The 26205-nt window shown below is 42.6% G+C and overlaps 1 protein-coding gene across 1 annotated transcript in view; it reads right to left on the bottom strand.

Annotated features, from left to right (window-relative positions):
* The window catches only part of LOC124113740 (dnaJ homolog subfamily C member 21-like), a 40340-nt gene that overhangs the window by 1614 nt on the left and 12521 nt on the right, over positions 1 to 26205 (bottom strand). The window contains exons 5-14 of the mRNA XM_048399656.1: positions 25465 to 25638; positions 24181 to 24231; positions 22317 to 22396; positions 21577 to 21704; positions 20874 to 20982; positions 19723 to 19884; positions 4031 to 4082; positions 3339 to 3415; positions 2729 to 2786; positions 198 to 386 (exon numbers count right to left, since the gene is read on the bottom strand). Coding sequence (XP_048255613.1) covers positions 198 to 386; positions 2729 to 2786; positions 3339 to 3415; positions 4031 to 4082; positions 19723 to 19884; positions 20874 to 20982; positions 21577 to 21704; positions 22317 to 22396; positions 24181 to 24231; positions 25465 to 25638 — 1080 coding nt within the window. The remainder of the gene's footprint in view (positions 1 to 197; positions 387 to 2728; positions 2787 to 3338; positions 3416 to 4030; positions 4083 to 19722; positions 19885 to 20873; positions 20983 to 21576; positions 21705 to 22316; positions 22397 to 24180; positions 24232 to 25464; positions 25639 to 26205) is intronic.

Here is a 26205-nt window from a genome sequence, read left to right as displayed (position 1 = left end):
GTATTCACTTAACTAGGTATTGTATTCACCTGGTTAGGTCTTGTATTCACTTTACTAGGTATTGTGTTCACCTGGTTAGGTCTTGTATTCACTTTACTAGGTATTGTATTCACCTGGTTAGGTCTTGTATTCACCTGGTCAGGGTTAGTATTCACGTGGTTAGGTTTTGTATTCACATCGTTGTGTTAAATATTCACCTCTTTAGGTTTACTATTGCTGGGTTTTCTGCTGTCTGGATGTAACTCTTCTGTAGGTGTGTTTTCAGTGACACTGTCATCTCCATGACAACTGTCCGTGAGACTAGTCTCGGCTGGCGTGACATCACTTGGCTCCTTCCCCCCGGGGGCGCCGCCCACATCTCCCTCCACTCTGCTGGCTGTACATTCCTATACAACAGAGAGCAGGACAGGCTATTTTCAGTAACAATATGTCAACTCCCTGAACACTAAAGAGCAAATGTTTGTTGTTTAACACGACACTCAGCAATATGTATGTGTCAGGTCAATGATGGCAGCCTGTAAATAATCAAGTCTGTCTGGGTATGATGACACACGATCAACCAAATCACCAAGCCTGACCATCGATAGTGGGGATCAATCTTAAAGCCGACTTCCCACAGTGGATCATAAATTGATCTTAGTGCTATGACTGTTACATAGCACTAGTTACAAGTCTATGTTAAAGTATAGAAGTTACGATCATCTTAGTGATACAACTGTTGGAAGTTGTAAGTCTTTGTTAAAGTATAGGAGTTAAGATCATCTTAGCAATATGACTGTTGCAAGTTGCAAGTCTTTGTTAAAGTATGGGAGTTACGATCTTCTTAGGGATACAACTGTTGCAAGTTGCAAGTCTATCTTAAAGTATGGGAGTTACGATCATCTTAGAACAACAACTGTTGCAAGTTGCAAGTCTATGTTAAAGTATGGGAGTTATGATCATCTCAGGGATACCACTGTTGCAAGTCTATGTTAAAGTATGGGAGTTATGATCATCTCAGGGATACCACAGTGCAAGTCTATGTTAAAGTATGGGAGTTATGATCATCTCAGGGATACCACAGTGCAAGTCTATGTTAAAGTATGAGAGCTATGATCATCTTAGCACTAAGATCGCTTTGTGGAACAAGAACCAGATAAACCGGTGGTCACCAGTTGAGCAAAGATCCAAGGCATTTGGTTGAAGTAACTCTTTACCACAAATAATCCCATCTGGGGCTGCCTAATTCCAACTTTGATGAATTATCACTTACGGTAATCTTTTTGGCCATGTATCTCATCAAATTACAACCAAAACTTGCCCCATCCTATTTCTTGAAGATTATTTCTATTGCACTTTAGTTACTTTTGTCACTTTGGACATTAAGATAATAAAACATATGGTCAAACCCTGATAATCAGGACGTTCTGTTCCCCATGAAATTATCTGGATTAATCAATGTCCAGATTAATCAATCATGGCCACTTAATAATATGCGTGAGTGAGTAAGTTGGGTTTTACGTCACTTTTAGCAATATTCCAGCAATATCACGGCGGGGGACACCAGAAATTGGCTTCACACATTGTACCCATGTGGGGAATCGAACCAGGCCTTCAGCAAATGCTTTAACCACTAGGCTACCCCGACTGCCCCTATGTGCCTTTAATTACATGCAGGTCTACATCATCCAGACAACTTTTATCAAGGCTTCCGGACTAACATGATGACACATGAAATGACATATTGTCATCCTCTTGGGGAAATCTAGGCAGGACAAACTAGTTATCTCTCCCACCAAGACAATGACAAAAGCCAAACTAAAGGATAAGTGTGTCGATGAACTCTTAAAAGCTTTGCCATTTGGGGGAAATGGGCGTTTGGGTGTGTGTTTGGATGGGCGTTTGGGTGTGTGTTTGGGTGTGTGTTTGGGTGTGTGTTCGGGTGGTGCATATCCTGTTGCAGGAATAAACATTGTATTAAACAAGCCTTGGTGTTTATTCCTAATACAGGAAAATACATCCCAAAACACAAAAAGCGTGATAACCTCATTTGCATATGATGCCGTAAAAGGTGACTATACTTGTCGTAAGAGGCGGTCAGACTTGCTGACTTGGTTGATGCATGTCATCGTATCCAAATTGTGTGGATCGATGTGCATGATTGTCACTGGATTGTCTGGTCCAGTTTCGATTATTTACAGACTGCTGTCATATAGCTGGAATATTGCTGTGTGCAGTGTTAAACAGCAAACAAACAAACATCATATGATGCCATTCCTAAATTCTTTTATCGTAAAAAGTATTTGAATCACTCATGAACACTACCTAATCACTTCAAGTTTTTTGGCCACCCCACTAACCTTATCGGGGGAAGGAGTAGACCTGTCAACCAAGTCAAAAATATCAACACCTCCTAATGATAATTTGAAATAAACAGAATATCTCAGATCATAAAGCTACTAAAGTAATGAACTTGCTTAATAAATCAATACGACATGCCCCCTCCCTCAATAGTGCTACCATCATGCCTCCCCAATGAAGTCACCCTCCCGCACACCCCCAAGTAGGAGGCCCAAGGACACCTCTGCCCAGCTCCATGGGGTCCTATTCTCACACAGGTAGGGTTACCTCTGTCGTGTAGGACGCCCATCACCTGTCACCCGGGCAGGGAGACAATAGGGGCTTACAGGCTCTGTCAGTGTGGACATGGGGCCTCCAGACCTGAGACTATTCCCCTACAACCACCTACCTCCGGTGTGTCACCACTAGGCTTCTCCTTGGTCTTGTGTTTCTGGGATGCAGTGGAGCTACACACAGAGAAATATGTCAACAATGTTGTTCACTACATGCATATCAAACTGGGTGGTATGTTTAGGCAAGCAAGCTGTGTTTCCCGTTTTGATTTTATACTCATGAGGTTAGAGAAAAATGAGTTCATGACATTTGTATTTGCCCTAGTGCAAATATCACTTGACGCGTACCAGTGTATTGTTTACATCATCCGGACGTCATTGTTGACATCATTCAAATCTTATTGTGACGTAATGTCAGTATGACGTCACACTAGAAATGACATCATAACCAAAGATTGTTGACGTCATTTAACAATTATTTTTTTTTAAGACAGCAGTCGTGATCAATGCGTTTTTCTAAAGCGGAGCTCAAAATGATTAAGAAATAAAGAGTAGTAAAGAAATTATTACTCTTGCATGTGTGTCACACTGATTTTACGAAACACGCATAAGAATTCATGTACATGTATGACCCTCACTCAAGAAATACAACAATTCTGACATTGTTTTGTAAAATCAGTATGACACACATGCTCACATAATCATCCCTATGTAGTCGCCCTGTACCTGTCTGGGGTATCCTCGGTGCTGATATCCACATCTCCAAGTCTGCCCTCTAACTTCCCCATGTCTTCCTCCTCTTCCTGGAGTTCAACACAAAGGAGATCAATTTTAAAGAGCTATGTAACGTCCAAACACTAATCAGATCACAATAAAATCTTGGTCCCCAGTTTGACCAGCTTTAACAACAAGGTAATCAGACATTACTGCTCTGGTGTATCCCCTAAGGTAACATCACCAGTCTCTTTCGGACCTTCAACGAGGCATCACTTAGGTGCCAAAATCAGCAACGTCACTTCCAGGTATCCATTATACAAGTGTTCAGTCAGGAGATAAACACTGATACCTATAAATTTCATTCAAAACCAAAAGAGTTAGCATGAGGTTTCAAAACCAAAAGTGTTAGTACGAGGTTTCAAATTTGAAAAATGTACAGACTTTTGGAATTGAAGGGTTTGTAAAAGGAATACTTCAAATAAATATTTTCTTTCGCGGCAAAGCTGTGTTAAACAAAATCATGGTCTAACATAGATTCAGTATCACACACAGACCTATCAGAATGCAGCATCCTAAAATGTCTTTGTAGCAAAAGAATTACAGCAACAGAATAAAACCATGTCATTAATATCCTGTGGCTCCGAGTTAATTACAGGAATAACATATCAACACATTATTCTGTATTCAGTTTTTTAGCGTACCTCCTGCTGCTGTTTTTGTTGCTTCCTCTTCTTCTTCTGTTTCTTTGACAGTCTGAAAAGCACAAAGGGTATTGTAACTGTTGTGTCTACAAACTTCCTGGTTTTCCCCTATAGCATGAGTGAGTGAATTGGGTTCAACGCTGCATGGGTTGAACAGTATTACAGTTATATCACAGCATATGAGCTTAATGCGGGAGGAAAGCCCAAAGTGATGCAAGGTCTCTGATGGTTACCTCTTTTGTGAAAATCACGAGCACAGGTATGATGGTGACAAACCTAGAAACATAATCGGGGCGAAACCGGGATTCAAACCCAGGATCATAGGCTCAACAAGGGGCGCAACTCTGCAAAGTGAATTGAGGCACCTTACACTGGGCCACTCATGCCCCCACCCCCCACCCACCCCTATAGCATGAAATGAGTTTGTTTGTTTGTTGTTTAAGGCAGCTCTCAGCAATATTCCAGCTTTATGACGGTGGTCTGTAAATAAGACAATCCAGTGATTTACATCATGAGCATCGATCCACGCAATTGGAATCGATGACATGCATCAACTAAGTCAGCGAGCCTGACCACCCAATCCCGTTAGTTGCCTCTTACAATAATCATAGACAGCAAACATGGGTTGCTGAAGACCTATTCTAACCCAGATTTTCACATGAGACGAAACGAGATCTGAGGTTTATCATCACTTTCTATGTATTATTGAGTGAGTGAGTGAGGGAGTGAGGGAGGGCGTTATTCAACACTGCCGGCAATAACATTCAAGCAATAAAGCAACTTGAACATGGAGTGGTCACCAAGTCCTTTCATGGCTTGTACTTTGAATATAATATATTCACACAAAATTAATTATATTAACAGGGACAACACATTCAAATATTTTCATTAATGATAGATCAATACTTCTTAGACTTTTTTCAAGAGATCCCCAGAAGGAGATTATTCTCTCACAGAAACGTAAAGGTATGCAAGTAAATTTGTTCAAACTTGCATGAGAAATGTTCAACAGACTGGCAGAATTTTGCTTTTTTTTTAAACTTTGTAAAACCGTATCTCTCAAAGCATGATCTCGGGCAGCAAAACTAGAAGTCATGTCCATTGTCTGGGTTAACAAGTGATTGACAGGTCTGTTTGTCTAACACCAGGCTACACGTCTGCCCTACACGTCTGCTGTACACGTCTGCTGTACACGTCTACCCTCAAAAGTTTGATATCCAACTAGGGACTGAATGACAGGCGGCCATTTTCAACCTTCTCTCAAAGTTAGTCATGTCTGCTCTTTGTGATAATGTCACCTTCATATGATTCATGGGAACGTTATATTGGAGGATTACAGGAAATTGAATCAGTAAACAACCATGGCTGAAACTTCATTCAACTTTTTATTTTCCAGTAAATTAAGTCTTTAAAGGGTTATCCTGTGAAATCATAAAATATGTGAGGAGTGAGTGAGTGAGTGAGTATGGTTTTACGCCACTTTTTTTTAGCAATATTCCAGCAATATCACGGCGAGGGACACCAGAAATGGGCTTCACACATTGTACCCATGATATGAATCGAACCCGGGTCTTCGGCGTGACGAGCTAACGCTTTAACCACGACCGCCCCAAATATGTGAGGAAAACAGACTATAGTGAAGTTGAGTATTTGCTTGTTTGTTTGTTCAACACTGCACTGAGCAATATTCCACCTATGTGACGTCGGCCTGTATCAATCCATGCTGTCAGAGTACGACACACTATCAACCAAGTTACCGAGTCTGACCACCCAAATCCATAAGTCTCCTATTATGACCTGCATGGGTTGCTCGGGACCCATTCTAACCCGGAATCCCCATGGTGTCTTTTGAGTAAGGTTTCAAGATATATCAGGATATTTTGATGCCAAATTTGTGAATGATGAATGAAAGAAACATTTTCTTTGTTCATTAATGAAATGAATTAAACACCAAATGAATAATAGTTAAACATAATAATTTATCAGAAACTAACGACAATACATAGTTGAGGCTCTTTTTCTTATAACTTCAAAAACATAATATGTAAATGAAGGGAAATCCAAATATTATTTAAAAAATAAAGTATCAATATCAACAAAATTTGCTTATTCAAGACATATCTGACTACAAAAGAGAAAATATGGCATTAAGCAATAAGTTTTAAAAGTTAAATGTTTGGAGCTAAAAAATAACGGAATTATTATATATACTAAATCCATGTTACAAAATACAATAATCATAAAAGGAATCGTTCAGTAACAGGAACGAAGTATTATTTTCAAAAAAGGCAAACCTAAACAATGTTGACATTGACAGACAACAGGGTGTCGGGTTCCCTGATGATGAGGCCACTCCCGCCAATGGCTGACTAATGGCTGTCATCCTGCCTGTCTGACTATTTAGCAGAAGGCCCCGATACTGCAGCAGCATAAATATTCCTTGAGTCAGCAGACGGTCAGACGACAAGATGGCTGGTGTTCTGAGAAGGGAATTACTGTGTGCATGTGTCTTCATAGTGTTGGACATCTTTTCTTGTGCACCTATTACAGTGACTGATGATTTTAACGAAACTTCTACGTCTGTGATAGAAACTGCTGAAAAGAACAATATTTCATCTTCTGCGATCTCGACAACTTTATCACCTGTTGAGACTAAACTCAATGATGCATTGGGTCAGATTCAAATATCCAACCATCAGATTGACAGTATTCAGGAAAAGCTGTCTGCAATGTCTGATAGTGTGTTGCGTCACTGGGCTATATTCAGACGTGTGTATACTGAAATTGGTGCAATGCTAAATCTTGGGACACCAGAGCCGAGAAAGACAGAAACAGTGACCTCTGTCACCGATACACGGAGCAGTGACCCTGGGTCAAAGGATTGGACTCTGCACACCCCCTCTGAGGACGAAACAGAGGATAAGACAGTGGGCAATTCTACCGAGACTGTGAGTCAGGAAGAGTTCAATAAGCCACAATCAGATCAAGGATTTAATAGAAATCATGCCCGAGATTCAGGAATGGGGATTCCGGGAGGAGCCGGACAGATTGGTGAGATGTCGAGACAGTCTGGTAATTCAAATACCCGCAGACTGGGAGAGTGGCACATGTTGCCCGAAGACCCTGGTGAGTTACCCCACAGAATGTTCGAACCTCTTACAGTGGAAGAATTTGAAGTTAACTCAGTTGAGAATAACAGCACTGAAGTTTTGAGTAATGGCAATGTTGTGGTTAATGTTGGTCCCGCGGAATCAGGTGAAAATGATGACAACGTGACATCCATGGAAGGTGCTGACATTTCACACGAACTGTATGACTATTATGTATATAACACTGGATACAATGGTGGGCCAGGTCTTGGAGGGAGTCATGGTAACGTTGGCTGGAATGGTCAAAACTATGGAACTGGGCCTGGCTGGAATGGTGGACCTGGAGGAGTTGGAAATAATGGCCAAACTGGAAATAACGGAGGAAATATTCCACAAGCTGGCTCAGGGTATGGTGGAAACGAAGGAGTTGGAAATAATGGCCAAGGTAGAATTAATGGAGGTAATATCATGCATACTGGCCCAGGCTTTGGAGGAAATAGCAGACAGATCGGTGGGAATACGCGCCATAACGGCCAAGGATATGGAAGCTGGGGCAATTCTGGAGGAAACACTGGATATGGTGGCAATATGGGAAATATTGGCTTTAGAAATGGTGGTGTAGGGCATTCCGGTTCAAGTATGGCAAACAGCGGTACCACAGGTGGCAATTTTGGAAATACAGGTGGCAATGCTGGATACACTGGTGGCAATGCTGGAAGCAGTGGTGGCAATCATGATAATACTGGTGCAAGTGCAGGAAACAGAGGTGGCAATGCTGGACACAATGGTGGCAATGCAGGAAACAGAAGGGGCAGTGAAGGAAACAATGGTGGCATTGCTGGAAGCAATGGTGGCAATCTTGGAAATACTGGTGGCAGTGAAATAAACAGTGGTGGCAAAGCTGGACACAATGGTGGCAATGCAGGAAACAGAGGGAGCAGTGCAGGAAACAGAGGTGGCAATGCTGGAAACACTCGTGGCAATGATGAACACAATGGTGGCAATGCAGGAAACAGAGGTGGGAATACACAAAATACTAGTAATGGGCAACTTGGTAGAAATAGTGGAAACCCTGGACTTGGTGGCAACCCCAGCATCGGATCAGGGCACGGTGGCACGGTTGGAACAGGTGTTGGTGGGCACCCCCATAACCTGGGAGTGAATGAAGGACACGCTGGTGGTACCAGAGAACAAAATGGTGCAAGTGGTGGCATATACAATCACAATGGCCAAGGGATTTACAACCCCGAAGGAATGTTTAATCCAGGTCAAGGTGGCAGAGGTCAAGGTTATTATGGCCCCAGAGGTTACTATGGCAACAGTGAGTACAACCAATGGGAAAATGAGAATGAATATGAGGCTGAATTTGAACCTGAACATGAAGAAGAAAGAGACTTCCCAGGAGGCTACTCTAATCCCCAGTTGTTCAATATGGGAAGAAGACCTATGGCCAATGCTGGCTATTTTGGACCAAGGAATCCTAATTTTGCTGGGAATGGATATGGTTATGCTTGGGGTCCTGGTGGAGTTGGGTGGATGGGTTGGATGAACCCATATGGTAGAGGTGGTCAGTTCCCAGGCATGAATAGTGGAGTTCCTGGTACAGGCTGGAATAGCGGCAGAGGACTGTCTGGACAGGGGTTCGGCCCAGGATATCCTGAAGGTCAGAGGACAGGCCCTGGAGGTCAAGGAACAGGCATCGGAGGTGGTCCTCTGAACAATGGGGAAAATACCTCAAATAATACTGGCATGAAGGGTGAAGCTACAAATGAGACTCTTACTGCACAGGAGAATGGGGGCAATGAAACAGTTGATGGTTTACTGGGGGAAGCCAATGAGACTATTGTGGATTGGTTTGAAGAGAGAAATGTGACTGACCAGGAAGGACTGAATGGCAGAAATGAGACAATCGATGACATGTTTGGTACAGCCAATGAAACTGCTGAGGACATCTTGGCTGAGAGAAACGAAACCATTGAAGAATTCTTACAAAATCGAAACGAAACAATTGATGAAATGATAAGGGAACTTAATGAAACTCTTGAAGAAAGATTAGAAGAAATCAATGAGACACTGCAATTTGAAGAGCTATTCCCTTATAATGGAACTATTTTCAAAGAACCAGAAATTAATATTGAAAATGGGAATGAAACATACGACGCAGGTGAGACTGAGTTTGAAAATGTTGGAAATGATCTGATTGGAAACAATGAAACCGACTTTGAACCATATGGAGGTAATGTTGTCACTGGTGAAAGTCAGTTTGAGAGGTATGTTGATGGTACAGGACTTCCTGCCAACTCTTCCACGTCACACATGAGCAGTCCCATCATTCAATATGAAGAGGAATACATGAAGCCAAACACCTCTAGCCCAGTTAACTCAGCTGACCCAGCCACGAACTCGAACAAAACTAATACCAAAGCACAACCAATAGACACAGCAAACGATCCGTTACTCCAGCCTTCAAACAAGGGAGACAATACCACTATGCAAGGTGAAGCTGGAATCGATACTGGGTCAGTTCCAGCTAGAAATGCTGTTGGTGACCGTTTACTGTCAAGGGAGGGAGATAACCCTGCACTGCAAGGTGGAGCAGGGAGTGATACTGTGAGTGTCCCGGACACCAAGACTCAGATGACTGGCAGCTACTACAGCATCCCTATTGACAGAGCAGGTCTCCAGGAGAGGAAGGACAGCATCTACAAGAGCCACAAGGAGAAGGACAATCTGCGCCAGAGGAAGAGTGTGTCTCGCAACCACCACACAACACAGGCTGACCGCAAGGACAAAGCTGACAACTTGCTGCTGAGGACACCTCAGTATGCTGATGTCAGTCCAAAAGATCTGGAAACATTCCGCAGAGTTGAAAATCATTATGATGAACTTGATCTTGATGTTCCAGAAGTTGATGCAACATCCAAAAACACTGATCTTGACACTGATGGTGATGTTCCCAATCAAGAACACAATTATGAAGTTGATGAAAAGCCGAGATATAAGAGACATTTAAACTTTCCTGGCCATGCCCTGAATGGGAGACAGTTTCCATTTCACAAGGATCAACTGTCTCATGTTCCAAATTCCAAAACACATCACCCAGGTGGACAGCACGACAAGCGCTATATGCAACATGCTCCAGTCAAGAGTGACAGTGTGTCTGCAAGACCAGAGCTCGCACGACTGGAGGTCAGTGACAGTTATGACTCAATGACCAGTAGTGAAAGTAGAGGTTTTGATTCATTTGACTCAAGTCAAGGAATGTCGTCTGCTCTTTCAAAGGAGTCTCTTCAGTTCATCAGCAGTGATTCACACCACCTAAGTAATGAGCAGGATTTGGACAGAAAAGGTTCAAGGTCATCCCAAAGTTTCATGGATTCATTTGACCTTGATAACTCCTTTGACCATGACCTTTCAGATGAGTCTGGTTGGTGGTATCGAAAGGGACATTACAAGCTGATGGAAATTGATGATCAGATGAAGTCGATCAGGACCAAACTTAGAAGTATGATGAAGAAGTACGTGATCACTAACAAACTCAGTGGCATTAAAAAATCGATAGCATCTAAGATCAATTTGTATCCCAAAATCAGTGAAGTCTTAAAGGCTGTAGTTCAAAGTATCAACCCAAACAAACATAGCAAAGCCAAGAGTCATGAGTGGAAACTACCATAGAGACGTGTAAATGTTAATTTGCAAATTAAAGAGTTTCACTATCTAAAAAGTAATACTGATCTCCTAACATCTGAGTATTTTAATTGTTTGACTGGGTACACAAACCACAAAGGAAAAACAAATAAAAAAAGAAACAATTATCTATATTTGTCAGATTACTCTATTTTTTAAGGATAAGACAAAATAAAAGAATACAACTACAAAAATCAAACAAAATCTAACAGCTGACCTTTTAAATAATAACTTTCAAAATGCACTGAATAGCCTCTGGCAAACCCTGAAAACATAGACTAGATAGTATTCTCTGGCATAATTAGCAGGCACAGATACATATTCGTGGGAAAAGAAGGCTTCACGTAGTGATCAAAACTAGCCAGTGCCAGTAGAATGCAAGTCCTTTGTAATGTGCATTTACTAGGTGACCTATGAAAAAAGAAAAGTTCAGTATGTTTTAAAAAGGATGTTGGAGATATCAGTACAGAGTAGTTTTAAGAATAATATACTATTTACCTGAAACAAGATAATATTCATTTTGTTCTGTGGCTCATTTTCATTATGCATAATGGGAACTTTGAATTTTGTTAAATTTTCCAAAAAAAGTATAAATTGTTTAAATGATGCTGTCATGCCTGAAAAATGCGCTGAGTCAAAATGATCTCAAATTACTAAATTCTTGCATGCGACCAAATATGCATTTTTAATAGTCTAAAGGTGAATAGTCTAAAAGTTTACATTTAAACATTTGACAAAACTATCTTTGGTTCATAATATCTCACAAGTGGTTGGGGTTTCAAAACCAAACAATCAATCAGAATGGATTACAAAATGTTAATATTATTGAGCTTTTCAGGATTTCAAAAATGATATTCTTTATCAGTTGGAAAATGATGGTCTTTATATTGTTCATACAATTTTTGAATGGTTGAACAAATCAAAACATATTTTCTGATGTTCATTATGGATACACAAATCAACCACTGATTGTCATCAATCATCACCAACTCTTGGTATAAAGTAATTATTTAATGCTATAGATATGTTGTATTCTAAGGTAAAGATGATCTTAGTATGTTGGATGCTTACTTTGATGTGACCGTATCATCTGCCTAATGTAAATATGTTTCATCAGGGATTAATCAAAGATTCCAAACTAAGTGCCACTGGCAGGCACACTGGGAAAAACTCATCACTTTTCTTAAGTTCTTATTTTTTCAAATTTAGTGGAATCTCAACATTGCATTCAATGCAATAGCATAAAACTGCACACTAAAGCCTTCTCTATCATCTTTATGGTCTTGTTATCAGTGAAACACAAGTCAACTCCACAAAACCATATCACTGGTTATCATTGGTCATAACTATGACTATGACTACATTGTGAATTTGTATTTACAATATGTGAATTTGTATTTACAATAAGGGAATTTGTAATTGTGATATAGCACTTCAGAATTACAATATGGGAACTTGTAATTACAATATGGGAATTTGTGATGACACTGTCTACCGACTTTGAAATTGCAATATGGGAATTTGTAATTACAATATAGGAATTTGTAATTGCAATATAGGAATTTGTAATTGCAATCTGTGAATTTGTAATTGCAATATAGGAATTTGTAATTGCACTATAGGAATTTGTAATTGCACTATAGGAATTCAGAATTGCAAAAGGGGAATTTGTAATTGCAATATGTGAATTTGTAATTGCAATATAGGAATTTGTAATTGCAATGTAGGAATTTGTAATTGCACTATAGGAATTTGTAATTGCACTATAGGAATTCAGAATTGCAATAGGGGAATTTGTAATTCCAATATGTGAATTTGTAATTGCACTATAGGAATTTGTAATTGCACTATAGGAATTCAGAATTGCAATAGGGAAATTCGTAATTCCTATATGTGAATTTGTAATTGCAATATAGGAATTTGTAATTGCACTATAGGAATTCAGAATTGCAATAGGGGAATTTGTAATTGCAATATGTGAATTTGTAATTGCAATATAGGAATTTATAATTACAATAGGGGAATTTGTAATTGCAATATAGGAATTTGTAATTGCAAGAGGGGAGTTTGTAATTGCAATATAGGAATTCAGAATTACAAAATGGGAATTTGTAATAACAATATGTGAATTTGGGATGACACTGTCTACAGACTTTGTAATTACAATATGGGATTTTGTATTTACTATATGGGAATTTGGGATGACATTGGCTACAGACTTGGGGCCGAATATCAGCCTCTGAGTAGGTCTAAATAAATCCCTTTATATCCATGTGTTCATCATAGAACAAACAAAAAAGGAACTAGAACCAGTACGTTAAGCATAGTATACTAGATATAGCCAATACCTTGACAATAACATACTAGATAGAGCTAGAACCCTCACAAGATAGTTTACCGACAAAACAAGAATAGACAAACTAGAAACCGTTTCATCTTTAGGAATCATAATCATTAGTAATATTAATATTAGTATTCCATGAGCCTCAGATGTTCATTAGAAAACCAAATATGTTGTTCATGTTCAACACATGCATTCTTTTGCTATCATTTTCCATCATTAGTTTTATCTTCCCCAGTTTATCAACCCCAGCATGAATTAGCTAGGTGGGAGTTGGGATTTGAGGTCAACAATTTTCATAACCCATGCAACTTATATTTCTCGGAGAATCAAACTGAGGATTGCATCCAAACTACACTAAGAATGGCAGCCTGCTTCTGCCAATTCCCATTAAAAATATGTTTAAGCAACACTTTCTTATTTTTTTGTTTACGGATTTGACCAATTGGGGTGAGAAAATACGATAAGAATGATATTTTGGGCCTTAATAAAAAATAAATTCTAATTTCTTTCATGAAGAAACAGGAAGCAAACAGTTGTTTTTTCGTTACCTCATTATTATTTTCTACCTGACTTCACATGTTACTCTGTATGTTCAACATGGCTTCATTCTTCCTGTATAGACCACCATTATTCCATTTAAATGTTTACTCATTGTTGAGTTGCAGATCACCATGTACATAGAATAGGAGTATAGATGAGATTTACCCTATTATTCGAGTCTGTTTCAAATGTAACAGAATATATATACTCACCGCTAAGAGAAACATGAATCAAGAAACAAGTATTTACGTTAAGATGAGATTTTTCCAATGTGTATACCAATTAATGACAAAACGAACAATCACTCAAGCTTTACCACAGTCTCTTTTATCTTATCACGATATGCTGCACAAAATTTCAAAACTTTACATGCTAATTCTGCACGAGACAAATGATGCATCTCGAGTCATGGATCTATGATGTCACATGTGATGCGTTCATGAGTGTCCGTTCACACAACATACCAGTATGTTCGTTTGTGCATCAAACCAATCTAATATCTCTCGAATATGAGTAACTTTTCATGTGTTAACCAACAGGTATTGTATTCGCATTTCTTTTGTTGGTGAGTATATACTACTGAAGAAATGTTAAGGATCACCCAATTCTTTAATATTACAATAGTTAATCTAGTCAAGCCATAGCAGATTAACTATAGTAATATGAAAGAATCAGGCGATCCTTAACTGTTCTTGAGTAGTATACATGTATGAACTAATGTCATTATTCCATTGTCTCGTATCAAAAGGAGATTCATCAATATACAATTTGTTGGAACAACATAACAATCAAGTTATTTCATCAGGAATTCTGCATCATTGCATGTCATTTATGTGTTTTCTATAAACAAACTGTTTAATAAAAATATAACTGATCTTACTTTTATTGTGATAATTTAATCACTACATAGGCACTTAAGGATGAGATAGGATGGGTGTTGAGCACTTGCTTGCTTGATAAAACATCATAATGTAAACAGGAATTTAAAAAGTATATAAGTTGATCATTCAGACACATAGTCTTGTAGGGTTGCGACCGGGTATGAAAACTGAACTAGAGTACCCGGCAGACAATACCCGAACCGGACTCGAGTACCCGTAGTTCAATGTTGTCCCACTTGTTTGTAATGCTTTTGCGAAAAAAAGGTCATCAAACATCTATTGATCTATTCTAAGGTATTATGTTTTTTATTAAATGCCTGCATGGCTTACCTAAAACCACAAGTGACGCAGAATATCAAAGTAAATGCTCTTGTGTTTAAAACTTAGATGCTTTTTCATGGAACTCGTCGAACTACCTGCGTAGCTGATACATATGCCACAGAGACGGCATTTGGTCTTTTTCTTTGTGTCATCAAGGTCAGAATATGCCCAAACATTTGAACGTGTGTCCGCTTTGTCGTCCATTTTGAAGTGACTTACGAGTTATCTCCCCTGAACGGGTACTCGAGTCCTGAAAATTGGACGAGTCCTAGGCTACCTGACTCGTTATCGGGTACTCGAGTACCCGTCGCAACCCTATAGTCTTGTAATAAGTTACACTGAAGGGGGAATTGTCTTGTCGGGTACTACCCCAGGTACCCTTCTGGATACATATACATGGACCACCTCCGTGGTCTAGTGGTATTTGTCTGGCACTCGGCATTAAGGGGCTAAAACCAAGGACAGGTCTGCTCGGAGTCAGTATACTGTGTCTGAGTGGGGTATTCATGTTAAACTGCGGCATGGTATTTCAGTGGGCTAGCACGATAAAATTGGCATAAGTTCGGAGTATTACAAGCAGACACAGACACACACAGACACATGTCGTTATATAAGTGCAGTAATCTTGGACGCCACATTAAATCACAATTCACCTCACCTACACATATATGTACCCTGTTCAAAAATATGATACAGAAATGTGGTGAGGTGAGGTGAAATGGGGTTCAACACATTCAAGAATATTGCACTCATATAGCGATGTGCATGCAAGTGTATGTGGTTGCTTGTGCTAGTCCGGACTTTATTGTAGTGCCAGCCCTCTGAGATACCATGCCATACTTTTAACATGAGACACAGTGTACTGACTCCGCACCGATCTGTCCTTGTTTTATTCCATTAATGACAAATATGCCAGGCAGGGTACCATTTTGTAACGCCTTTTGATATGACACGGCTGGGGATTGAACCACTGACCTTCCGATCTTCGTGCAGACACTCTATCCACTAGACTACAGAGGCAGTCCATAGAAAACACTAAGACAACTTGGTGAGCCCATAGAGACTGGACCAGTGAAGATCCTGGGTAGAATAGGTCTTCAGCAACCCATGCATGCCGTAAAAGGCGACTATGCTTGTTGTAAGAGGCGACTAACGGGATCGGGTGGTCAGGCTCACTGACTTGATTGATGCATTTCATCTATCCCATTTGCGTAGATCGATGCTCATGATATTAATCACTGGATTGTCTGGTCCAGACTCGATTATGTACAGACTGCCATCACATAGCTAGAATATTGCTGAGTGCGGCGTTAAACAACAAACAAACAAACCATAGAGACTGTCCATGTGAAACTGGTTGCAGTGCTGAATTCAACGTCCCACTCTTTATTAGTTACACATCAAACATCTATATTTACAGCTAAACTGCCAGGCAAAAGAAAGTATACACCCACGTTTGATGGATTGCAAACAAAAGATGGTTCTTCGGTGATAATGTATTTGATAAGGGTGTCATAGTTGTGTTTTGGACCTTTAGTATTCAGTGTTTCAACGACTGTTTTCAGCCTAGTAACATTTTGATAACCTTTGTAATTTTTGGTATAATTCAATTTACATAATTTCTTTTGCCCCGCTGTTTATATGCCACATCTCACACTAGAGATATACAGGTAGGAACATATTGGAAGGAGCTGTGGCTGTTTACAGCATACTGTGGATGACATTTCTGTCTGACTAGCACATATCATGACAGGGTCGGAGTGGAGTCGAGTTGGTTGGGTAGAGTGGACTGGAGATAGGAAGAGTTGGGTGGAGTTGGCGGGGTGGAGTGGAATGGAGTGGAGCAGAGTTGGTGGAGTGAACCAGAGTTGGCGGGGCGGAGTGGAGTGGAGTGGAGTGGAGCAGAGTTGGTGGAGTGAACCAGAGTTGGCGGGGCGGAGTGGAGTGGAGTGGAGTGGAGTGGAGTGGAGTGGAGTGGAGTGGAGTGGAGTGGAGTGGAGTGGAGTGGAGTGGAGTGGAGTGGAGAGGAGCAGAGTTGGTGGGGTGAACCAGAGTTGGCGGGGCGGAGTGGAGTGGAGTGGAGTGGAGTGGAGTGGAGTGGAGTGGAGTGGAGTGGAGTGGAGTGGAGTGGAGTGAAGTGGAGAGGAGCAGAGTTGGTGGGGTGAACCAGAGTTGGCGGGGCGGAGTGGAGTGGAGTGGAGTGGAGTGGAGCAGAGTTGGTGGAGTGAACCAGAGTTGGCGGGGCGGAGTGGAGTGGAGCGGAGAGGAGCTGAGTTGGTGGGGTGAACCAGAGTTGGCGGGGCGGAGTGGAGTGGAGTGGAGAGGAGCTGAGTTGGTGGGGTGAACCAGAGTTGGCGGGGCAGCATGGAATGGAGTGGAGTGGAGTGGAGTGGAGCAGAGTTGGTGGGGTGATCCTGATTTGGCGGGGCAGAGTGGAGTGGAGCAGAGTTGGTGGGGTGAGCCAGAGTTGGCAGGGCGGGGTGGAGTGGAGCAGAGTTGGTGGGGTGAACAAGAGTTGGCGGGGCAGTGTGGAATGGAGTTGGGTGGGGCAGAGTGGAGTGGAGTTTATGGGGTGGAGAGGACTGGATTTGGAAGGGTGGGGTGGGGTGGGGTGGTGTGGGGCAGAGTTAGGTGGGGCAGAGCGGAGTTGGTGGGGTGGAGTGGGGCAGAGTTAGGTGGGGTAGAGCAGAGTTGGTGGGGTGGAGTGGGGCAGAGTTAGGTGGGGCAGAGCGGAGTTGGTGGGGTGGAGTGGGGCAGAGTTAGGTGGGGTAGAGCAGAGTTGGTGGGGTGGGTTGGGTTGGGTTGGGCGGGGTGGAGTTGAGTCAAGTTGATGGGGTAGAGTGGACTGGAGATAGGAAGAGTTGGGTGGAGTTGGCGGGATGGAGTGGAGTGGAGTGGAGTGGAGTGGAGTGGAGTGGAGTGGAGTGGAGTGGAGCACAGTTGGTGGGGTGAACCAGAGTTGGCGGGGCGGCATGGAATGGAGTGGAGCAGAGTTGGTGGGGTGAGCCAGAGTTGGTGGGGTGGAGTGGAGTGGAGCAGAGTTGGTGGGGTGAACTAGAGTTGGCAGGACAGCGTGGAATGGAGTGGAGTGGAGCAGAGTTGGTTGGGTGAGCCAGAGTTGGCGGGGCGGAGTGGATTGGAGTTGGGTGGGGCAGAGTGGAGTGGAGTTGATGGGGTGGAAAGGATTGGATATGGGAGGGGTGGGGTGGGGTGGAGTGGAGTAGAGTTGGTAGGGTAGAGCAGACTGGAGTGAGTGAGTGAGTATGGTTTTACGCCGCTAATATTCCAGCAATATCATGGCGGGGGACACCAGAAATGGGCTTCACACATTGTACCCATGTCGGGAATCGAACCCGGGTCTTCGGCGTGACGAGCTAACGCTTTAACCACTAGGCTACCCGACCGCCCTAGAGCAGACTGGAGATAGGAAGAGTGGAGTGGAGTGGAGTGGAGTGGAGTGGAGTGGAGTGGAGTGGAGTGGAGCGGAGCGGAGTGGAGTGGAGCAGAGTGGAGTTGGGAAGGATGGAGTGGGGTAGAGTTAGGTGGGGCAGGGCAGAGTTGGTGGGGTGGAGTGGGGCAGAGTTAGGTGGGGTAGAGCAGAGTTGGTGGGGTGGAGTGGGGCAGAGTTAGGTGGGGTAGAGCAGAGTTGGTGGGGTGGAGTGGGGCAGAGTTAGGTGGGGTAGAGCGGAGTTGGTGGGGTGGAGTGGGGCAGAGTTAGGTGGGGTGAACCAGAGTTGGCGGGGCGGAGTGGATTGGAGTTGGGTGGGGCAGAGTGGAGTGGAGTTGATGGGGTGGAAAGGATTGGATATGGGAGGGGTGGGGTGGGGTGGGGCGGAGTGGAGTAGAGTTGGTAGGGTAGAGCAGACTGGAGTGAGTGAGTGAGTATGGTTTTATGCCGCTAATATTCCAGCAATATCATGGCGGGGGACACCAGAAATGGGCTTCACACATTGTACCCATGTCGGGAATCGAACCCGGGTCTTCGGCGTGACGAGCTAACGCTTTAACCACTAGGCTACCCGACCGCCCTAGAGCAGACTGGAGATAGGAAGAGTGGAGTGGAGTGGAGTGGAGTGGAGTGGAGTGGAGTGGAGTGGAGTGGAGTGGAGTGGAGCGGAGTGGAGCGGAGTGGAGCGGAGTGGAGCGGAGTGGAGCGGAGCGGAGTGGAGTGGAGCAGAGTGGAGTTGGGAAGGATGGAGTGGGGCAGAGTTAGGTGGGGCAGAGCGGAGTTGGTGGGGTGGAGTGGGGCAGAGTTAGGTGGGGTAGAGCAGAGTTGGTGGGGTGGAGTGGGGCAGAGTTAGGTGGGGTAGAGCAGAGTTGGTGGGGTGGAGTGGGGCAGAGTTAGGTGGGGTAGAGCGGAGTTGGTGGGGTGGAGTGGGGCAGAGTTAGGTGGGGTAGAGCAGAGTTGGTGGGGTGGAGTGGGGCAGAGTTAGGTGGGGTAGAGCAGAGTTGGTGGGGTGGAGTGGGGCAGAGTTAGGTGGGGTAGAGCGGAGTTGGTGGGGTGGAGTGGGGCAGAGTTAGGTGGGGTAGAGCAGAGTTGGTGGGGTGGAGTGGGGCAGCGTTAGGTGGGGTAGAGCGGAGTTGGTGGGGTGGAGTGGGGCAGAGTTAGGTGGGGTAGAGCGGAGTTGGTTGGTTGGGGCAGAGTTGGTGGGGTGGAGTGGAGTGGAGTTTCAGACCACAAGGCACCCTTGTCCTCGTGTCAGATGGAAAGAATGGACTGCGGAATGGATGATTGTAATTCCTTTCAATATCCCCATAGAACAAAACAGGCCAGAGCACAGACACCAACTGGCCCAATATAAACTACAGAGCATGAACTCCTTTACTCACTTCTGTTTACTGTCCTGAGCATTACTGTCATTCAGATCAATGTCGTCTGCTAGTTGTATTCCATCAGCCATCTCTCCCAGCACTTCCTCTTCCTGTTCAATGTGTGCTTTCAATATGGCTACAAGGTCCTTGTGTTTCTTGGACTTTTCATGATTTGCATACCTAGATCAGACAGTAAGACAACTCTCACGACCAGTTCGTACTTCCAAATAGTCAGTTGTTAAGGTGATACGTCAACAGTTCAGATGCAATGTGTTTAGTTTCAAATTAAAAAGAGTTATCAGATCAATGAACTGAATGAAACATGGCCCCACCTTTACATCAACTAGAAAAAACACTGGAACAATGAGATCTTCTGCTACACTTGTCTCAGCCAACATGAGTATCTACCTCCCTAAAGAAAGGGTCCCAAAATGGCAGTACCACCATGTCGGTTATTCAAATGTTTACATTATCTAACCTTTCTCATCCTCAATTACCTAGTGTATTATGCTTGTTTATTACCTATAAGGGCAAATATATCAGGGTTAATAAAAATCATATGAGCCCTAGGGTCATATTCCTTCACGAGACACAGGGTATTGTTTCTGTCATCCAGATGACATTGTTGACGTCATTGGAATCTTATTGTGACGTGAGGTCGGAATGTATCACACTAGAGACGATATCTTTGCTGAAGATTGTTGAAGTCATTCGACAAATTGTGGTTCCACTGCTGTTGCAACTTGCTGTCCTCATAAGTAAACACTAAAATTTGTCTCTTTAGGTAGACATCTTCTTTGGTAATAAATAGAACATTATATTCGTGTTCATGTCATTCTATGTTAACAACAATCACGTCATGAACATAGTATGACATGGACACTCAATAATATCCATTATATATTTTGATAAATACCCAGGCACTATTCATCAGCTAGCTTCATGATAACACTCTCTTGTCACTAACCTGCCACCTTTTCCTGCTCACGAGTGTAATCTGAATGGACAGGTATTTTTAGCTTTGGGTCTTTCAAATACGGTTCACAGTGAAGATTAGGTAGCAAATTAGTGCAGGGTGTTTATCACACTTGACTGGAGACATTATACACTGGGTAATCAGGGATGAATACTTCTTTCCTGGTTTCCAGTTATGAACATGGCTGACTTACGCCTTGTCACTTTTGAAAGCCTTATTGCAGGCAATACAGAACAGGTCGTCATAGTAATCCTCTTCTTCCTCTTCCTCCATGGGAACATCATCACCCTCACCAGGGACACCTGTAGCAACATCACCACAATACCGACAAATTATATACAGTTGGGATGTCTCTACGATGTATACACGCATCACAAAAAAAGAAGGCCAATAGGCAGGATTGGGGTGTGATCTGGCACACCTAGGCATGTATGGGTACTTGCCAACAATTCAACACAGTACAAGTTGGAGTGAGTGAGTGAGTGAGTATGGTTTTACGCCGCTTTTAGCAATATTCCAGCAATATCACGGCGGGGGACACCAGAAATGGGTTTCACACATTGTACCCATGTCGGGAATTGAACCCGGGTCTTCGGAGTGATGAGCGAACGCTTTAACCACTAGGCTACCCGACTGCCCCCAGTACAACTTGGAAAATATATTATTGCCAAAACATAACCATGGGCAAAGGGGGCTATTTTGGGCGAAAAGATGTAATTTCACAGGTGATATTGAAAGTTGACTCAGCAAAGCTATTACATTTTCACAATGACCAAAAATATATATCCAAGTATGGCAGTAAGTTTTCAAGAAAGAATGTACATTCTAAATCCAGTAAAGGATAGATATGGAGCAATGACTCAAGTGACACGAGTATGAAGCTGACCAGCACTAACCTTCCCCTCCTCCATCGTCGTCTCGCTCCCCGCCGAAGTGCTCGTCTACGCTGGCCTCCAGCTGACGGAGATCGTCCTCCAGGGCCGACATGGCTGACCACCCCGTTTCCTTGTAGTTCTCCATCCGCCTGACATCAAACAGACATAATTTGATGTGGGTTGGCTTCAATGTTGGGATGATTTGGGTTTCATGACGCTTTGAAAAGTATTTTAGCATGTCAGTGTGGGGCGTCTGGTGGGGAAGTTTGTCTGTTTTTTGTCTAACGCCGCACTCAGCAATATTCAAGCTATATGATGGCGGTCTTAGAATAATTGAGTCTGGACCAGACAATCTTGTGATTGATATTGTGAGCAATGATGCACACCATTGGGATGCATTTGACGGTAATTGCTTCTTACAACCAGCATCGGTTGCTGGGGACCAAGTCGAACCCAGAGTCCCCACAGGGTTGGTTTGTTGTTTAACGCCGCACTCAGCAATATTCCAGCTATATGATGGTGGTCTGTAAATAATCGAGTCTACACCAGACAATCCAGTGATTGACATCATGAGCATCAATCTACGCAATTGGGATCGATGACATGCATCAACCAAGTCAGCGAGCCTGACCACCGGATCCCGTTAGTCGCCTTTTACGACAACAATGGGTTGCTGAAGACCTATTCTACCCCGGAATCTTCACGGGTCAGTCCCAACAGGGGCCCAGAAACAAGGCAATTCATCATGAAAGAGGACATACTTCTTTCTTTCCAGCAGCTCCTTTTCCTGCTGTTCCTTGGTTTTCCGAGCTATTTCTGCCGCCCTCTCCTCCAGCCGTTTCTGCAGCAGCATCACCCAAATGTCACATGGAGTATTCATTTCAGTTTACACACTAACATTATTAATGTAAACATCATGTGTGCATCACGTCATTCAGAAGTGACACACATAAAAGAGAGAATTTACTTTGATGTACAATTTTACAACATTTACATGTACAAATATATGCCCTCTGCATCCTAGCATTAATTCACCAGATGAAGGAGTAAGCATACTCCGAAACGTTTGTGTTCCTCATAACAAATAAGTTGACATCCATAAATTCTCAAACTTATCATGATTGTAATATCTATGTTTGTCTTTTCTAAGCTTGCTAAGTGAAAATAACTACAACAAACATATTCATGCTGCTTCAAAACGAGTTAACACTATTCCAGTTATATCCAAATTTTGGAAACATTTTATTGACAAGGATGTCTTGTTTTCCCATTGGATAAGTATTAAGTGTTCAATGTAATGCACATATCACTTATCCAGCGGTAGAAACTAACAGTTTCAGTCCACTAGTCCTTATAATGATAACATATAGCAGAACCTTTAAAAATGGCGAATTTCTACTAGTCCTTAGGATACCTTTACTATTGGGCAGTTTGGTAAGGACTACAGGACTAGTGCCAAATTGTAACACTGCTTATCACCATGTTGGTATTCTGGTGTCGAATGAACCGATCTCCAGCATAACCACATTGTAATAAAATTGAAGGCAAGAAGCTTTTTATTCCTTGATTGATAAATGCCTGCACGTGATGAAATTCTTACAAGCAACTCATGGGACTTCTACTTAGGTTTCAGCCTTCTTGTTGAAGAGAGGCATCACAAACAAGCATGGCAGAAAAGTCTCCAGTTTTTCCCAATGTCATTACAATCAGATCTCAATGTTTGCTACCTCTACAGCAAAGCAAGAAAAATAAAAAAATCTCTATCTATAAGCACGTCACCACAGTGAGGGCATTAGAGTGAGTGATCGAGTTGGGTTTAACGCCGCTTTTAACAGTATTCCAGTTATATCACGGTGTGTCAGCTTAATGTGGAAGGAAAGCCCGAAGTGATGCAGGTCTCAGACGTTTACCACTTCGGTGAAACCTACGAGCACGGGTATGGTGCTGACAAACCTAGAAACATAATCAGGCGAACCAGGATTCGAACCCACAATCATAGGTTTCTGGCATGCCCAAAGGACGCAACTCTGCACAGCAAATCACGGCGCCTTAGACGACTGGGCCACCCGTGCCCCACTGTGGCGATTAGAAACAGAATGAGGTGGCTGGGGAAATCACGTGTTCAGCATGTGTGTCAACCAGCATACGGTGTACATGACCCCGAGAGTTGGGAGGTGACCATGGTAATGCTAGGTGTGTTCAGGTGAATTACTTTCTAGAATCTGGAACCTTTGTTTAGGCACATTTTCCACTTAGGATCGAAGAAGAAAGCGAAAAACATAGTGTGAGATAGGATAAGTTTAAAAAAATCAGTTTTCTCTCAATCTCATTAAAATCAATTTTCAATGCTCGCTACTGATACAAGTGAGGGAGTGAGTACGGTTTTATGCCGCTTTTAGCAATATTCCAGCAATATCACGGCGGGTGACACCAGAAATGGGCTTCACACATTGTACCCATTTCGGGAATGGAACCCGGGTCTTCGGCGTGACGAGCGAACACTTTAACCATTAGGCTACCCCACCGCCCCTCTACTGCTACAAAAAGGTTTGTGTAGAGGTAGCGAACACTATGACCTGATTTTAATGAGATTGTTTTCTCCCTGTGTACTACACTCCAGCTCACCCTGTGGGCTTGAACACGCTTGTCTCTCTTCCGAACATATGCCACAAGAGCCTGAAACAAAAAAGCAAATCTTCAAACACAAGAGAATGAATGTGAACACCAAAGATAGCATTATTCAAATTATGCTGAATAAAAAAAGTTAAGCATCATGAATATTTGGGGTTTTTTTCCATTAAATTGTGTGCACTACAAAAAGATATCCCCCAAAATATTCCTGATCCCTAACTTCTTTTGATCATTATATGACTGCAGCCTGTAAATCATCAAGCCTGGGTCAGACAAACTTGTGGTCGACAGTATGAGCACCACAGTTTAACATGGATACCCCACTCAGACACATAATACTGACTCTGGGCTGACCGGTCCTTGTTTTATCCCTTTGAAGCTGAGTGCCAGGCAGGGAAACAACAAGTACCATCTTTTTGCATCTTTTGGTATAACACAGCCGGGGATCAAACCAACCTTCCAGTGGGTTATGGTAGTCCATGATATATGTGCTAGATTGAATGCTTAATGCTTCTTAATGATTCTATAACAATACCAATGGCATGTGGGGAATTGAACCTGAGCATGTTACAAAGTAACACAGTAACCAATAGGCTGCCCATAATTGATACAAGAGAGACATTCTCCCTGTGAAGATCCGGGGTAGAATAGGTCTTCAACAACCCATGCTTGTCCTAAGAGGTGACTAACGCGATCAGGTGGTCAGGCTTGCTGATTTGTTTGATTAATGTCATCGTAGCCCAATTGCGGAGATTGAAGCTGAGGATGTCAATCATTGGATTGTCTGGTCCAGACTGCTGTCATATTTGGAATATTGCTGAATGCGATGTTAAACAACAAACAAACAAACAAACAAGAAGAAAACTATTCTCCCTCATTCATTCACTTATCTTTTCTTCACAAGGGACAACAGATAGCCAAGTCTTACTCTTGAAAAGGCAGCTTTAGGCTACAAAAAATATTAGTCTTGGTTCTCAGGCACTGCCCGCATCATCATAAAGTTCGCCGCACATTTCGTTTTTATTTCCATTTTAAAAAAAACACACCAAAAATATACTTAAATACAGGTATTCCAAATCCAATGGTAGTCAAACACTGTATTCCAGTATTTTACTCATCAATGAGTTCATATATGTGGGGAGGCCCTTACCCAGGTTGATGGTACACAACTGTTTATTTCGTTACATACTAGTTCCAACCCCCTGTTTCCCTCTTCCTTACATCCACATGTTCAGCACCAGTAGGTCAAGGTGATTTAAAGACATGCTCATTTCTAACCCTGATTTCTTCATTCCTTTCCTTCTTGGCAGCATCCCTCTGTTTCTTATTCTCTCCTTCCATCTTGCGTCGAGTCCACCTGTCAGGCGCCTCGCGAGTATCATACTTCTCCTCCCACACGTAGGACTTGGCCGTACAGTACGACGTCCAGTAATCATAGAATGGCTGAACGACCTGAGAACATTCATTTGAAAGGGATAACATACATTACAACATAGAAATTATTTAAAATGTTAACAATCTGGTAAAATCCTATGATTACAAATAAACCTACACACCATATTATCTCACCTTTCGCTAAAATACTAGCTTCTTATTAGTTAAGAAGCAGGCAGTTATTTTCCCATGTAATAAGTATTGTCGAGTTGAAATGAACCGATGTTTATCCGAATGCATTGGGTAAAGGGAAGTAACTTGGTTCATTTGTGTCGACTGCTACAAGTTTTGCTAACTCAGTGAAACTGTGGACATATATTCCGGGCCTGTATGAATGAATGAATTAGTTCGGCAACCTATAGCTCAGGGCATATGATGTGATCTACCCTGTGGGTGTGTCTGTGTACAGCTCGGAGTACACTGGCTCACACACAGGGTGCATCACACCATAAACTCCTTGAGAATTGTTGTACCTACTCTACAATACCTGAGAAGTTTGCATGGCTGTTTGGAGTGTCTGAGTACTCATGCTCAATGAAGAGGGAGCAAGTGGTCAAAGGGAGGTTACTCTACACGCAATTTCCA

The sequence above is a fragment of the Haliotis rufescens genome, unplaced genomic scaffold (assembly GCF_023055435.1).
Source record: "Haliotis rufescens isolate VD_foot unplaced genomic scaffold, xgHalRufe1.0.p SCAF_2, whole genome shotgun sequence".
NCBI lineage: Eukaryota > Metazoa > Mollusca > Gastropoda > Lepetellida > Haliotidae > Haliotis > Haliotis rufescens.
Note: the sequence above shows the minus strand (reverse complement) of the source record. Positions and strands in the feature narration are given on the sequence as shown.